The following is an 11,766-nucleotide window of genomic DNA, read 5'->3' as shown; positions in this document are numbered from 1 at the left end:
ATGGAGGAACCAACCACTTTGCATTTCCAAGTTGTGAAACACATCTTGCGATACGTAAAAGGAACTGTTGATTATGGAATCAACTATGGAAGAGGTCGTGAAATTGAAGATTTGGTTGGTTTTACCGATAGTGATCTTGGAGGTGACCCTGTTGATAGCAAGAGCACAAGTGGAATGATTTTCTATCTGGGAAGGAATGCGATAACTTGGCAATCCCAAAAGCAAAAGACTGTTGCTTTGTCCACGTGTGAAGCCGAGTTCATGGCAGCTACAACAGTAGCATGTCAAGCCATTTGGCTTGCTAATCTCGTGAAGGAGCTCACGGGACATCATATTATTCCTATCACCTTATATGTCGATAACAAGTCAGCAATCGCATTGATGAAAAATCATGTGTTTCATGGTCGAAGCAAACACATTGACAATCGTTATCACTTCATACGAGAATGTGTTGAACGTGGGCAATTTATAGTGGAATATGTCAACTCGAAGGATCAACGGGCGGACATCTTTACAAAGGCTTTAGCATACGTGAAACATGGTGAAATGCGAAACATGATCGGAGTGACGAATCTCGAGCCAAGTTAGGTTTAAGGGGGAGAATGTGAGTGTAAACCTACTTGGGTGTGAACCTGCCATGAGTAGCTGCACCACCCTCTTTTGTTGACAAATGAATGCCTCCTTTGTTGACAATAACAACTAGAATTGGCAGCTTCTTTATTTCACACGGTGAACACAATAAATTGGCATAGTACTTATAGTGGCTAGCTTTAGTATAAATAGAAGTTGTAATATCAGTTGTAAGACACCACAAACAGAGAGTGTAGTGTGTAATACTTAGAGTGAGTATTAGAGGGTTGTTTCTTTTTCTTGTAATATTGAGCGTGTAAGCTCTTCTCTTTTGTTCTAGTTCTGAATAAAAGTGTGTTTCAACCCCAACACAACCAACACAGGATCAAACACACACCAAAACAACCTCCCCAAACACAAGCAGATGCATACAGCTGCCTTCCAGTTAATTTTCATCACAGACAAAAAAAAAATCAAAATAACATACATACCAAACATCTAATATCCACATGAAACATACACAAACAAAGCTTGTGAACGAAACCACAACAAAACGATGAATATCATCAAGGTAAATCAAAGTGAAGATTTGCATCATCATCAAAACCAAAAAAGGTCAAAAAAAAACAAATCTTTCATCGAAACAGAGCATGTAGATATTCAAAAACAAATGAAAGAGAGATGATTGTTATCCCAAAACTTCATTGTTTCAGAAGAGCAGTAGTTAGGGTTTGGACGAGCACAGCAAAAATTAGAGAGAGAGAGAGAGAGAGAGAGAGAGAGAGAGAGGACAGATTTGTCCCCTTCGTTTGTTTGTTGATAAATACAGAAATAAGGTCGGGTTCAGGCCGGTTTGTGGTATTCCATCCTAGAAACCGATAGTCCATAAAAAGGAAAAGAAAATACATAATAAGGCTATATATATATATATATATATATATATATATATATATATATATATATATATATATATATATATATATATATATATAGAGAGAGAGAGAGAGAGAGAGAGAGAGAGAGAGCGCTAGGTTCAAATGTGGATTGATAACTATTGTGTGGTTGTAGGGACCAATCAAAATTTAGCAAACAATAAATCATTAATTAAATCAGAAAGGTTATATTTGTAATATTACATATATATGTTAATTAATATCTAAATTTAAGAACTGAAATCCCTTATTTTCAGCAATCAGTTTCTAAATTACCCTATTAAAACCCACCTCTCACCACTTAGTCGTACAATTACCGCTTCACTGCTTCACGATCGCGACATTGCATCTTCACCTCTAACCCACAAAATCACAAACCCATATGATTCAGACAGTCACAAAGTCATGTTGAAGAAGCCAACTAGGTTCATTTGGAAGAATCTGATGTGTATGTTACTCGGGTTTAAGATCAAGATTCAACCGGCTTATTTTTTGTGCCTCCTGCGATTGAAGAAGAAATGGCGGTCGAAGCTGCCCCTTGCACCGACGATGATGGTGTTGGTCAAAGGAGACCTCTACGCATTTGTTGTGTGTGCGACCAGACACTCTCAACCGAGCCTGCTTCCATCGCTCCGACTATTGCGATTAACCTTCATCTTCTCGATTTCCAGTTCCATTATCCTGAACCTTCTGATTTTGTTTATGGCAGAGCATCTTCAATTTATGTTTGAAGATACTCCTCCAATCAAGCATAAATTCATCAATAAATCAAGAAAAGTCACAAATTGAGGATGTTAAATTGTCAATCTGATTCATTATTGAAATCTCGTTTCCCTCATATCGATGTCTTCTACTCCTTGAACATATGTTGCTCCTTCAAATTTAATTTTCTCCAGGTATGTTGTCTTTCCAATTAGTTTAAGGGACTGATATTTGGGATTTTGGTATAAGAATTTACATCTAGAACAGTTCCAGTGATATGAAGCGAAGTATTATTCCATTACAGTTCAAAACCCTAACTTTTATGTTTCTTGTTAAATATATTCATCTAATTGATCATCGATTTGAATGGTAGCAATTGAGAAGGCAGGTTTCTGAGTTAAATTTCATAACTAGAAAGTTGATTCATAAGTCCATATGTCTAGTCAATGGTTTCAGACATTATAATTTTTTATTTTCACATAGAGTAATGTGATTTATTTGATTTAGCTGATAAATGTTATTTTAAACCTGTAAATTCTTTCAGAATTTTGGTCAAGCAATATTCTTTCAGAATGAGGAAGACTTGAGATAAAGGATGACAAATATTCTTTCAAAAGTATGAAGGCCAATATTCTTTCAGAAGTAGGAAGGGTGATGTTCTTCACATGTAGACCTGCAAATAGATCAGACCTAAATAACCAGAAGATAAAGGAAACTTTAGTTTTATTCTTTAAGAATACCTATTATTTTACAATGCTTGTTCTTTAAGAATGAACTTGAATTTTAGATAAAAAGAAGTTAATTCTTTCAGAATAGGTATTTTTTTATTGTATGTTGAAGTATATTCATTCATGTAAGAATTCCTAATCAAAAAAAGTTTTGTATGTTCATTAATGAGTAAAGTCATGTTATTATATATTCATTCTGTAAGAATAGATATTTTTTTTTATTGTATGTTCATTATTTAAGTTATATATCTTAATTCTTGTTAGAATGCATAATAAAAAAAAGTTATGTTAGGTTCTTTATCAACTTTTAACTCCATAAGCTTGATAATCAATTTTGAATCGTGAATTTATAGAAAGCATGTGTATTTGTTTGGTTAGTAGCAAGAATATCTCACATTCCTTATTTTATTGTTAACCAAATTGACATAATTACCCTTACAACCATTTTGAGTGTATTATATTATACATGCTACCCTATTTTAATATCCTACACCTTAAATCATATCCATTTATTCTTTTAATCTAGTGGTCTAAATCAATCCCTACATCCACACAGTATATACCATCCACAAAATAACCTAACCCTATATATATATATATATATATATATATATATATATATATATATATATATATATATATATATATATATATATATATTAATGCACATAGCCAATAGTTGAAATTCAATGGATCCGTCAACTATCGTCAAGTTCTATATGTTGTATATTTTTGGCCTCTAGGTATGTTTACCCTCAATTGTTGGTTATGGAAGTATTGTTCATAGCGGGTTCGGATTTGGCAGCTGTCTTTGGTTATTGGGAGTTCGGATGTCAGAGCAGGTTGTTTAGATTTTCAGGTGTGACTATGGATCTACATAGTTTTTTTAACACCCGGTTCCAGGTATGGTATTATTTTCAAGTATTTATGACAACTTACTTTCGAAACCACGACGTGGTGGAGCCTCACCACGATGTGGCGTCGAGTTTTGGGGCCGCGGGATTTAATGAGTCACCACGACGTGGTGATTGGGCCACGACGTGGTAGCGGCTGTTTGGGAAAAACCCTAGAGTTTAAGGGTTGAGCCCTATTTAAAGATCCTTAACCCCCCCCCCCTCCCATCAGCCTCCATCTCTCAAACCATTCCTTGCAAACCCTAGATCCATTTTGTGATTTTTAGCCTTAAAAGTGTGAGTTTTTGGTGCTTGTGAAGAAAGAAGGTGGTGGGAGACCTCATTAGGAGTACAAGGCAAAGAAGATCCAGGAGTTTACCTTCCTCTAGCATCTCAAGGGGGTATTAAGTCTTCATCTTGATGAGTTTATGAGTAGATCTATGGATATTTCCCTTTCTTTCTCTAGATCTTGTTGCCTTAGGTTGTTAGACTTCATAAAGCTTGCAACTTTATGAGTCTCCAGGCCATTTGGAGCATTTGGATCTTTGGATCTAGTCTAGATTTGAGTTTTTGAGTCATGCATGGAATCTTGGCCTTTTTGCCCTATTTTGACCTAAAAAGAGTTTTAGACATGCATTGGACATGCATGTCTGAAAAGCACCGACTTTTATGGTGTGATTGGAGTTAGAAACCCTCTTGTAGCTTTTGCTCAAGTAAACCCATGAATTGGACAAGTATTGGTGAAGCCATGAAGTGTTTTGGATCTTAAAAGTCGATATCTATACATTTTGGAGGGTTCTATTTGATAAAGTTGGAAACTTTATCCATTTAGACCCTATTTTGGACCAGATCTGAGTTGGAGGCATTTTGGAATCAAAGGAAATGGTTGAATGCATTAAGTTGCTGAAAACCTCGGAACCACGACGTGGTGGCGGGTTGATTCACGACTGTTTTGTCGTATCCGGTACCACGACGTGGTACAAGGGTACCACGACGTGGCGATCAGGCTGAGTTGAATTTTCTTGACCTTTTGACCGTTTGGATAAGCTTGACCTTGAGGGTATTTTGGGTATTTCAGGATTTTGATGGATTGATCACTTGGTGAATGTAGGCATTGAGTAGATAGTTGAGATTCGGAGTCGGGCCTTATCAGTTCTGTTCATCTTGTGAGGTGAGTTTTCCTCACTATACTTAGGGGTCGAAGGCACCAAGGCCCGCCCATTGGATTGATATCCTAGTAGTTCTTGATATGTTGAGTATGAGTTAGATATGCATGCTAGTTTGATATACTAGTCTGGTAGATCTGTAGGACTACCTGTGATATTGCCTGATTATCTGTATGTGTATTTATTTGTTACATGTCGACATGTTGTGTGGGTTGGGTTGAGGTTGTACTGCTCCGTGTTGTAGCCAACAAACCCTGAAGTATGCCAGATATGAGCTGAGAGCCAGGGAGGGCATGCCAGACTCATACTGAGCCAGTAAGTAGACCCCAGAGGAGAATGTGAGACGCATCCTCGTCTTACACTCGCTTCTATCCTGGATATCTGAATAACTCTCCCCCACTTAGATTCAACTAAGTCCGCTCAACATATGAGAATTGAAGGATTCCCAAACCGTCTCCCGTTCCAATGATCAATCTGCTGACGGCCGGTGCTTAACAAAGCTTTAACACCATGAATAATCCTTCCAAAACAACACGATTCCTAAAAAGTAGCTAACACTTCTTGAATCCCAACAATGCCAATGACTCTAGCTGTTCAAACTGATATCACACTCAGACCTCAGAGTCCAAAAGTCGGATACTCCCACAACACTTTTAGCGGCCACTTCTCTCTTCCTTTGACAACCCCAAAAACCTTTCCAAACATAATTGCTAAGGTTACTGGAACCTAGTCATAATTCCCTCGTTCAAGCCCTTGAACCAACCCCGAAAATGACTGGAGCAGGTGCACTCACTGCTCCTCCCTGATTGTCAGACAGTCGACATCCTTTTCGCTCACCTGAACACAACGAAAATATAACGGGCTTGCTCCCTATGGGCAATCCTCGATGATGGGGCCAAACCTGCTACACCAATAGCAACCCAGATCACTGAGCAGATTCCTACAACGACTCAGAGAAATCACGGTACACGCGGAATCCGTTCTGCAAGAGACGTCCGTCTGAAGATCTCTCCAAGATTCCTCGACATGCTGAATGGCATCTGAAAACCCTTGCTAACCCAGACAATAGCAGAAAGCCGACCCGAGATCTAACCTATCATAATTCCAAACTGATGCAAATTCTCGACGTCCACTTGAAGTGGCAGAAGATAGCATATCTACAAACATCTGAAGGAATCCTAACTACCTTCTCCTGTGATACCTCGACCACCCTGAGAACATGATGCAATACCTCATTCCGATCCAAATGACAATCCAACCCTTGGAACGAAACTTCATCGCGCAGTTTCTACAAGCATTGCACTGGATCCGACCCTGCTGGCCTCTCAAAAGCTGATCCAAACTCTTGGGTCTCCGCCCAAGACCCTCCAATAAATTCACCTGACCTGAACCTCTCTCATTGAGGTACTCCTAATCAATCTTCCATCCTCGGCTCTGTGATCTATATCATTTAGGGTCTCGCACCCTGACACTCACCCAGCTCAATCGCCAACGGCTGGACTACAATAGCCGGAGCATCCTCTGCTCTAAACCGACTATAAACTATTCCCATGACATAGTTTCAAATCCCAAAGCGCAAAAAAAATCGCACAATCAACCCTTGCCGCATGATACAAGAGATCCAAGGCGAACTCGAACTCTTGGCAGTCCTTCCGCTAACTGGCTCACCACCGGAGCCGGGACCAAACCCTGGTCCTTCCCCTCGCGTGCTTATCCGCATTCTGCACCGCAGCTATCCCCACTATCAGAACATAACCAAGAATTCCCCTTCCCTTCAGCTTCTTAGATTCTCCAAGACTCTCACTAATTCGAGTATGGATCCTATGCTTTCAGTAGTACGGGCCCATACTACCTTCCACACCTATCCATACTTTCCTTAGCAATCCTCCCGAATCCTCTAAGTCACCTATCCCACTGATGCGCCAAATATCTGCCAAACAACAACATAATATCCACCGAAGCACCTACTAGGCTTCCCCCTAGGCTCCCAACCTCACGGAACCGCCCCAACTAACTCACTGGAGCATATCCTAGGCTTTCCTAGGTTCTCAACCTCGCCCTGCCATCAGCTGCTGAGGAACTCCCCATGATGCCAACCATCCACCTCCTGGATATCGTCATATCCACTTAGTAGCTGACTCCCATCATTCCAGAGTTCCACAAAGCACAAAGCAAGCAGCATTCGTGCAGTAGCACTCCGATCCAAAGAACTATCATAAAACTTTTCGTCCACATGTCGCGACTTGCGCTGTCCACATCCATCCATCCTCACTGTCGGCCGCCTTATGCATGCAAATTATACACAGAACAGGATCTAATAGACTGTCGAATAATCGACTCTACCCTAGGACCACAACCAGACAAGGAACAGGAAATAAGGCCAAGTCAATAATTCTAAGGCTATAAGATCCTAACCGTATACAACTTTCAAAACATACACATTGCAGTTACAAATACCAATTATCATTCTCATTCCAGCATGACATCCAATATCCTCATGGCTACAAGCACCACATATCAGGCCAACCTATCGCTGACCACTCAGCACTAGCATGCGATTCACAGATTCATAATCAGATCATAACAGATAACAAATGTGGGTATTTTGGGGAAACTTACTCGAGCTCGGCTGATTGCATGCACCATACCCTTTCTTGTCTTAGAAATTCTTTACTTAAAGCATTTTCCTTAACAGATCCTCAGTTTGAGTTCAGACACACCCGAAAGTATGTCCGAATCACTCAAACCAAGGCACTGATACCAACTTGTAACGACCCAAAAATCAAGGGTAAAAAGTTCATTTTTGTTACAGCTAAAACATTGATACCATTTATTTCAAACATGCCAAATTCTCATTAAGTAAAACATTTGTCAGAGTTCATCCCAAAATCAATCATTGCGGAAATCATAGGTGTGTGCGTTGCGATCAATCCGAGCCCTTCATTTCCAAATTGATGAAACCTGAAACCAAAACTGTAAACCATAAGCACAAAGCTTAGTGAGTCCCCCAGAGCATACCCCACACACACAATCCACATAACACATATCTTGTTAGCTATAAAAGCTACTTGTATCACATTTCCTGCTAGCTATAGAAGCTACATATAACACATAAGCCATGCATACCAAAAACCTGTAAGGATGTTGTGGACTCCCCCCAGGATCTTACATCATTGTGCCATGGACTACCCCGCATGGTCTTATATCCAATGCCACGGGCTCCCCCCGAGGTCTTCCATGCAAGTATCACAAAGACAACTAGAATTACACATATCATATAAACATATCATATATCACAGAAATAACTACACATAACACAAATAACCTGTAAGGATGCCGTGGGCTCCCCCTGGGGTCTTACACCATTGTGTCATGGGCTACCCCACATGGTCTTTACCTAGGAATGCCATGGGCTACCCCACATGGTCTTACATCCAATGCCAAGGGCTCCCCCTGGGGTCTTCCATGCAATAGCATACAATCACATAGCATATCAAATCACAGAATGACTCACACATATACCCTAATTGTTGGGTCAAAAATATGGTTTATACTTTGCTTTTCTAGTTGATTGTAATTTTTTGTAATATTAAATGTGTTTACGGTCAGGTTTACGGCCAGGTAGTGTTTACGGCCGTAAACAGGTTTACGACCGTAAACTCTGTTTACGGCCCAATGGGTGTTTACGACCGTAAACTCCGTTTACGGCCGTAAACCCAAGGCCGGCCCAGTCGAGTATATATAGGGGTGAGGGGTGTGAGGAATAGATTGATGAACACTAGAGGAGCTTAAGTGTGTGCATTTGAAGGTGTTCTAGAGAGAGAAAGAGAGAGAGAAGAGAGTGTGTGTTAGTGTGTGTGAATCTTGTATCTGGATCTTCATTCATATCAATATATACAAGATTCATATTATTCTTCTTCTCCTTCTCTTCTATTTGATCTGACATCATCCGTTTGATTGGGATTCCGCACCATCAAACGGATCGGATTGATACACAGGCAAATTAGGGACTAACAATTGGTATCAGAGCTTGGATTGTATCACTCATCTTTGTCAGATCTGGAGCCGATTTGATCTTATTTTGGAAAGATTCTTGCGTTTTTGGATAGATCTCGAAAAATTAGGGGGGGTTTGTTCTTCGCGTTTTTCGTAAAAACGAGTTTTTGATTGAGTTTTGGAGCAAAAAGGGTAAAAAAAAAACGTTGTTTTTCGTCAAGAACAGCGATTTCTGGAGAGTTTACGGTTCTTGAAGAGTTTACGGTCTTTGAAGGGTTTACGGTCCGGAGTTTACGGTCGGCGGCTTGCGGCTCGGCGGTTTACGGCTCGGATCGTCTGCGCCTCGGCTCGGTTTGCGGCTTAGAGAACGGCTCGGTTCGGCTCGGATCGCGGCTAGGGAAGCCGGCTCAGCAGCAGCAAGCAGAACAGCGCCTTTATTAAAAAAAGGGGGGACGCGAAAGTGAGGATGCCGGGAATCGAACCCGGAACCTCTAGTTCATCAAGTCACGCGTCTTACCAACTCTTCCAAGCTGCACCTTTGTTCATTCCTCCCATTTGTAATTCTTAAACACTCCTTTTCGCATCCAAGTTTCGCAATTTGACAAATTCATCCCAAAATTAAATTTCTTTTCATTTTAAATTCCATTTTCAACCAAAAATTTTAGTTTTTAAATTTTGACTTTTATTTTTGACTTTTTACTTAAAGTTTTGACTTTGACTTTAAAGTTTGACATTTGACTTTAAACTTTGACCTTCTTGTTTGACTTTTAAATTTTCAAATTTAGCTTTTCGGTTTGACTTTTAAGTTTGACTTTTCAAGTTTGACTTTTCAAGTTTGACTTTTGAGTTTGACTTTTTAAATTTGACTTTTGAGGTTTATAGTCAAAGGGCATTTTTAAATTTAAGTTTGACTTTTAAGTTCTAGTTGTGCTTTTAATAGTTTTTGAAGTTTACGAGGGAATTGAAGACATGAAAGAGAGTCGTCAGGAGATGTTAAGACAAAATTTCAACATGTTCGATTATATCCCTGGAGAAACCCTGGAAGCTCAGTTGCAGCGTTTTACCACACTCACTACTGAGATGAATATAGCTGGGATCTTCTTGACCAAATCTGAGATAAACAAAAAGCTATTGAATGCACTTCCGAAATCATGGGATATGAACGTGGCTGACATCAAGAAGACAAAAGATCTCAATCGTCTTAGTCTTGCTGTTGTAATTGAAGAACTTGACGCTTTGAATTGTCGAAAAACAATGAGTTCCACAAACCTTCCGGTCAATGAAGTTTCTTGTTCTTAATCATGTGAAGTTTCATGTTCTCAATCATGTGAAGCCACGATTAAACTTCTTCGTGAACATAATGATTTATTAAAAAGAGAAGTTGAGGACCTGAGATATGAAGGTTAGCAACTCAGGAAAGGACAGAAACCCCTAAAGGCCCAGTTAGAAACAAAAATAAAGGACTTTAGGAAGCTTCAGGAAGAATTCAGCAACAAGTGTGAAAATTATGACTATATTAAGAGACAACTTGATGTTGTAACCGAAGAACTTGACGCCTTGAAAATTAAGTGTGGAAAAACTGATGTTAGTTTCAAAAATTATACTGCGTCAAGTAAGACAGTCGACTCCTTATTTGAAACCCAATTAAAATTCAAAGATAATCAAAACAAGGGTCTAGGGTATGATAGTGTTCCTCCACCTTTCAATCATAACTACACATCCATCCGTTCGACAGAGGAAGAAATTGACAGGGAGGCACATCTTCAATATGGCAAACCAGCTGGTTTTGTATCAGGAGGCATTATTAATGTTGATAATCCTGATGCTCCTGATGTTTCTGTTACATGTGCAGGTAAAGTAGTAGAGGATGAGAACAAGGAGAACACCATTGAACAAACCAACATCTCCTTGAACTCTGAATCGGTTGCTTCGAACTCAGTTGCTTCTGATCAACCTGCTGTTCAGAAATACAGGCCACCAATTCCAGTGAAACAGAGTGCCTGCTGTAACTGTGCGTGTGGGAAAAGCAAGAGACAAGGCAAGGATACGCCACCAGGGGCAGGAAGAAACAACTTCACAGTGAAGAAAAAGACATGTTTTCACTGTGGAACACCTGGACACATTGCCAGAAACTGTCCAAATTGCGCATACGTTCCTTACTACGCACAAGGCTGGCAGAACGCGCCAAGAGGGAGATACTCCAAAAGAAACCCCTCAAGGTCACGTTCAGACCATGATGACTGGAACGCGCAGAAGGCCAAGAATCCAACTCCCAAGGCTAAGAAGGAAATGTCGGCCAAGAAGCCAAATCCAAGAGATGCTCCCGTGAAGTCAAAATCAAAGTCATCTCAACGGCCGACATCAAGATCAAAAGCAAGTACTGAGCCACCCATCAGATCGAAAAAGAAATGGGTTAAACCCAACTACAAATGGGTTCCAAAGGCTCACTCTCCCAAATCAACTAATGACTCTAATATTTCTTCATCTTCTGTTTGTGATAAACAGGATATGTCATGGGAGAGAGTACCGTGCAAGGATGACAAAGGTCGACCCAGTTTCAAAATGGACTGGGTTCCAAAGACCAACTGATCCCGCTCTGTGTCGGAGTAGCTATGGAGGCATATCATCAGACTTCGGTTTGTTGGTAGTGGCTGTTCCTGGCACATGATAGGAGACATCTCTCAACTGTACAACACTCAGAACATTGTCTGGGAGTATGTGTCCTTTGCGGGAAAGGAAGAAAAGAAGGGATCACACATGGGGTTAGTGCTTAATGACA

At 40.1% G+C, this 11,766-nt stretch overlaps 1 protein-coding gene across 1 annotated transcript; it reads left to right on the top strand.

Moving 5' to 3' along the window:
- LOC145139023 (secreted RxLR effector protein 161-like) lies at nt 1-588 on the top strand. Its single transcript, XM_079072988.1, has one exon. The coding sequence runs from the start codon at nt 1-3 to the stop codon at nt 586-588; it is 588 nt and encodes a 195-aa protein (XP_078929114.1).
- Nucleotides 589-11,766: the final 11,178 nt, after the last annotated feature.

This window comes from Lactuca virosa, chromosome 9 (genome assembly GCF_052849685.1).
Source record: "Lactuca virosa cultivar CGN04683 chromosome 9, Lactuca_virosa_CGN04683_v6, whole genome shotgun sequence".
In the NCBI taxonomy this organism is placed as follows: Eukaryota; Viridiplantae; Streptophyta; class Magnoliopsida; order Asterales; family Asteraceae; genus Lactuca; species Lactuca virosa.
The sequence above is the reverse complement of the archived record's forward strand: the minus strand, read 5'-3'. Positions and strand labels throughout refer to the sequence as shown.